The sequence below is a fragment of the Salvelinus namaycush genome, chromosome 40 (genome assembly GCF_016432855.1).
Source record: "Salvelinus namaycush isolate Seneca chromosome 40, SaNama_1.0, whole genome shotgun sequence".
NCBI classification, from domain to species: domain Eukaryota; kingdom Metazoa; phylum Chordata; class Actinopteri; order Salmoniformes; family Salmonidae; genus Salvelinus; species Salvelinus namaycush.
Window position 1 is genome coordinate 22,055,270 of NC_052346.1, and position 5,919 is coordinate 22,061,188.

Consider the following 5,919-nt stretch of genomic DNA (forward strand, 5'->3'; position numbering starts at 1 on the left):
GAAGAATGCTACCTGTCCCAATGCATAGTGCCAGCTGTAACGTTTGGTGGAGGAGGAATAATGGTCTGAGGCTGTTTTTCATGGTTCGGGCCCTTTAGTTCCAGTGAAGGGAAATCTTAATGCTGCAGCATACAATGACATTCTAGATGATTCTGTGCTGCCAACTTTGTGGCAACAGTTTGATGAAGACCCTTTCCTGTTTCAGCATGACAATGCTCCTATACACAAAGCGAGGTCCATACAGAAATGGTTTATCGAGATTGGTGTGGAATAACTTGACTGGCCTGCACAGAGCCCTGACCTGAACCCCATTTAACAACTTTGGGATGAATTGGAATGACAACTTCGAGCCAGGCCTAATCGCCCAACATCACTTGTGACTGAATGAAAGAAAGTCCCCACAGCAATGTTCCAACATCTAGTGGAAAGCCTTCCCAGAAGAGTGGAGGCTGTTATTTCAGCAAAGGGGGGACCGAGTCCATATTAATGTCCATGATTTTGGAATGAGATGTTCGACGAGCAGGAGTCCACATACTTTTGGTCATGCAATGTTGTTGCTTATTAGCTAAAATGCTAAAGTACATGTTGATGCGTTTCTATGTTTTGTAGTAAAAAAGATGGAGAATGATCATTTTCAATGGCATTCTATAATGCTCCCTTTCCTCTGCACAGTTAACACAGTGAGAACAAAAATATGATTACAATAGAGTGTTAACGTTATCAAATTCACTGTTACCACTTCCTTTATGAGATGAGAATGAGGTGATGTAGTGACTAATCATGGCTGGTCTGAGACAACTGATGAGGCTTCTCACCTGTATGTATACATTGATGTGTTTTTAAGGTGGCCAATCGGGAGAAACTCTTCGCACAGTCAGAGCAGGAGTAAGGCTTCTCTTCTGTGTGTATTCGCTGGTGACATTTTAAGTGGATCTGTTGGGAGAGACTCTTCCCACAGTCAGAGCAACAGTAAGGCTTCTCTCCTGTGTTTGTGCTCTGATGAACTCTTAGCTCAGTTGACGTTGTAAAGCATTTTCCACAGTCAAGAGCAGGAGTAAGGCTTCTCTCCTGTGTGTGTTCTCTGATTTCCTTTTAGCTCAGTTGATGTTGTGAATCATTTTACAAAGTCAGAGCAGACGTAAGGCTTCTCTCCTGTATGTATACGTTCATGTCTTTTTAAGTTGCCCAGTCGGGAGAAACTCTTTCCACAGTCAGAGCAGGAGTAAGGCTTCTCTCCTGTGTGTGTTCTCTGATGAATTTTTAGGTTAGTTGATGATGTGAAGCATTTTACACAATTAGAGCAGAAGTAAGGCTTCTCTCCTGTGTGTGTTCTCTGATGACTTTCAAGACCAGAGTATGTTGTGAAGCATTTTACACAATCAGAGCAGGAGTAAGGCTTCTCTCCTGTGTGTGTTCTCTGATGAACGTTTAGGTCATTTGATGTTGTGAAGCATTTTAAACAGTCAGAGCAGAAGTAAGGCTTCTCTCCTGTATGTATACGTTCATGTGTTTTTAGGTGGCCCAGTCGAGAGAAACTCTTTCCACAGTCAGAGCAGGAGTAAGGCTTCTCTCCTGTATGCATACGTTCATGTGCTTTTAAGTTGCTCAGTAGAGAGAAACTCTTCCCACAGTCAGAGCAGGAGTAAGGCTTCTCTCCTGTATGTATACGTTCATGTGTTTTTAGGTGGCCCAGTCTAGAGAAACTCTTTCCACAGTCAGAGCAGGAGTAAGGCTTCTCTCCTGTATGTATACCTTCATGTGTTTTTAGGTGGCCCAGTCGAGAGAAACTTGCCCCACAGTCAGAGCAGGAGTAAGGCTTCTCTCCTGTATGTATATGTTCATGTCTTTTTAAGGTGCCCAGTCGAGAGAAACTCTTTCCACAGTCAGAGCAGAAGTAAGGCTTCAATCCTGTATGTATCCGTTCATGCACTCTCTGATGAACTATCAGAACCTTTAATTTTGTGAAATCCTTCCCACAGTCAGTACAGGAATACAGATTCTCTCCTGTGTGTATTTTTAGGTGTATTTTTAGCTTTGATAGAAATGGGAAAATCTCCTCACAATGTGGGCAGTGGTGAGACCTCTTAGCTCTGTGATCTTCCTGCTGTTGCTCTCTGGATATAGAGAATTTCTCAACATGGTCTCCTGTGTGAACAACATCATAAGAACCAGTCAGTTGGTGTGATATACAGTACCAGTCCAAAGTTTGGACACACCTACTCATTCCAGGGCTTTTCTTTATTTTCACTATTTTCTACATTATAGATTAACAGTGAAGACATCAAAACTATGGAATCATGTAGTAACCAAAAAAGTGTTATATTTTAGATTCTTCAAAGTAGCCACCCTTTGCCTTGATGACAGCTTTGCACTCTTCGCATTCTCTCAACCAGCTTCACCTGGAATGCTTTACCAACAGTTTGAAGGACTTCCCACATATGCTGAGCACATGTTGGCTGCTTTTCCTTCACTCTGCGGTCCAACTCATCCCAAGCTATCTCAATTGGAGAAGGCCGGATTCACGTAGTCTCCTCTGAACAGTTGATGTTGAGATGTGTCTGTTACTTGAACTCTGTGAAGCATTTATTTGGGCTGCAAATTCTGAGGCTGGTAAATCTAATGAACTTATCCTCTGCCGCAGAGGTATCTCTGGGTCTTCCTTTCCTGTGGCGGTCCTCATGAGAGCCCAGTTTCATCATAGTGCTTGATGGTTTTTTGAGACTACACTTGAAGACACTTTCAAAGTTCTAGAAATGTTTCGCATTGACCGACCTTCATGTCTTAAATGATGTACTGTCATTTCTATAGCACCCCTACCGTGTCACAACACAACTGATTGTCTCAAACGCATTAAAAAGGTATTCCACAAATTAACTTTTAACAAGGCACACCTGTTAATTGAAATGCATTCCAGGTGACTTCCTCATGAAGATGGTTGAGAGCATGCCAAGAGTGTGCAAAGCTGTTATCAAGGCAAAGGGTGGCTACTTTGAAGAATCTCAAATCTAAAATATATTTTTTATTTGTTTAACACTTTTTTGGTTACTACATGATTCCACATGTGTTATTTAAAAGTTTGTTTTCACTATTATTCTACAATGTAGAAAATAGTAAAAATTAAGAAAAACCCTGGAATGAGTAGGTGTGTCCAAACTTTTGACTGGTACTGTCAATGTCAATCAAATGTATTTTATGAAGCCCTTTTTACATCAGCAGTTGTCACAAAGTGCTTTACAGAAACCCATCCTGAAACCACAAAGAGCAACCTATGCAGATGTAGAAGCACAGTGGTCAGGAAAAACTCCCTAGAAAGCAGGAACCTTGGAAGAAACGCAGAGAGGAACCAGGCCCAAAGGGGTGGCCAGTCCTCTTCTGGCTGTACCGGGTGACATATGTATTCATATCAGTAGGCTGTACAATACAGGGGAATAAAACTATTCTAAAAGTGGGTAAGAGTTGAAAGCTAAAAAGGGGCGTGTCATCCTCCACTCACTATCACAAGGGTTAGTAACTACACAGACTCATTTCATATCATCCTCCACTCACTATCACAAGGGTTAGAAACTACACAGACTCACTTCATAGAACTTTAAAACACTGGCAGTTTGTCTACTTCACATCTTCAGTCTACTCTCTGATCACTGCAGACAGACCAGTTAATAAAATAAATGCTGACAATACTGGTGTCAAACCATGCAAGTCTCAGTAGCATGAAATAACATCTACCTTCTCAATGAAACAGTTCTACTGTAACTTTTCATGCAGTGGGAAGTTGGAATGAATAACACAAACTTAGTTAGATAGAACCTGCTCTTACCATGATTAACAGATTTCCCAATCTTCTCCTCCTCTTCTTCATCTTTAATGTTGACATTCAGCTCCAGTGTTTGACTGCAGTCTTCCAGCTTCACTGATGCCATCTCTGGATCCTGCAGTGCAAACTGGGCTCCACTGTCACAATCAGGACCCAGTGACTGTAGGTTTGGACTCAGTGTGGAAGGAGAGAGGCAGGCTGGGTTTGTCCTCACTGTTGATGTTACCGGCCTCAGACTTAATTCTAGTCGTCCTGTAGTAACAATGAGAAACAGACACAAAGTTATTGTCTTGACAGTTCTGGCACTTTCTTTATTCTCTAAAAATATATTATATTTCTTCTTCTCAATTATCTAATTCAGTGCTTGACTTGGACTGAAATAGGTGCCCGTACTGTTTATATTTAGGTGCAGGAGCTCCACAATACTGTTGAGCTAATATTCTATAAGAGGAACATGAGATCAAACAGTAGAAATTTGAGGTGCCGGTACTCAGCTCCGGTGAGCTCCTGTCCAAGTCAAGCACTGATCTCATTTCAATAGATCTGGTAGCTAAGCATTGACAACAAAACATAAATTAATTAATATTAGACAAAGTACACACTTTAAAATTAGTCTACACAACATAAATTAAGCTACACAATGTAAGTGCACTTAAACTATAGTAGATTTCCCAAATTCACATTGTTTTAGGCAGCACTATGTGCTATTTTCCTTAATAACCTTGTCTTCACTTTATTATTTCAATCAATAGTATTTCCGTTCACACCATAGTAACATTTATAGATACATATAGAAACAACTTAATGTGTCTGAATATTAGTACACATGTAGAAAACTGATAATCATTACATTCAGCTTCAAAACTCTAGTGTGACCGTGAAATTGTCTCTCTGCACCAGCACTGAAGTCCGTTGGCGCAGACAGAGTGAACAGCTCCATTTTACCAGCTCGTGAATTTTACACAAAACCAATAACATGCTAAACAAACTCAGAAATCTCAAATAAATGTATTCTTTATTAAATTACCTTGAGGAAATGATGAACACCCATTCAGACAAACCCAAAGCTATGTGAATATCTATGTGTATCACGTTCACTCGGTTTGACACAAAAATAACAACCCTTTACCAAACGTGATAATACCTTAACGGATGTTACCTAGCATGGTATGACATGTTCTTCTGATATTAGGAAGTTTAAACCTGCCATTACATACCTGTAGTAATAAATAGAAACGGACACAAAGGTTATCTTCTTAACATAACAGTTCTGGCGTTTCTTTATTCTGAAGAATGTTGTGTGCCTGTCTGGAACTTCCTGTTCCCCCACTACCACAGTGCAGCCACAGATAGAACAATGAGACAGATATTTCACCAGATGTATAAATGTGAAGCATCCGCTTAGCGTTTCCACTCACTACCAAATATGGTAGTGAGAGGAAGCCCGCTGGCCAGCAGTGGACATAGGAGATTTGCTGTACAGCCCTGATCCTTGACACCTCAACCTCTTTCACCCTAACAGGGCACTTGGGGTATTTGGGAATATGACCCCCACCACATTTGCATCATTTTACATTCAGTCTTAACATATTCCTTCCGTCTGCAAACACTTGACATGTGGCCAAACCTTTTACATTTCTTCCATTGCATCGGGTTTTACACCAACTCTCTCATGGGGTATATTATATCCCAGCTTTACATAGGGCGGTAGATACTCTTCATCAAACATCAATAATAGAGATTAACTTTGCTCCTTTTTCACATTCTCCATACGGGTCAAATATTTTTATTTATTTTTATTTAAGCTTTATTAAACTAGGCAATTCAGTTAAGCACAAATTCTTATTTATAATGACGGCCTACAAGGGAACAGTGAGTTAACTGCTTTGTTCAAGGGCAGAACGGCATATTTTTACCTTGTCAGCTCGGGGATTCGATGCTCTAACCACTTGGCTACCTGCTGCACGTCAAGCGATGTGTCCTTCTTCTTCTTCTTTGGGATTTGGTTGGCGAATCGCATCGAACTTTTACGTGCATACACCGCCACCTACTGTACTGGTGTGAGGGATTTCACAGCCGACATACATTCAATGTATTGATACATA

The 5,919-nt window shown here is 40.7% G+C and overlaps 1 protein-coding gene across 1 annotated transcript; it reads right to left on the reverse strand.

Moving 5' to 3' along the window:
• Positions 1–520: 520 nt before the first annotated feature.
• On the reverse strand, positions 521–2,188 carry LOC120033654 (gastrula zinc finger protein XlCGF17.1-like; the record flags this gene model as incomplete). The annotated part of the gene is made up of 1 exon (XM_038980087.1): positions 521–2,188. A coding segment is annotated over one exon (1,074 nt), but the record flags the coding sequence as incomplete, so codon positions are not given.
• Positions 2,189–5,919: the final 3,731 nt, after the last annotated feature.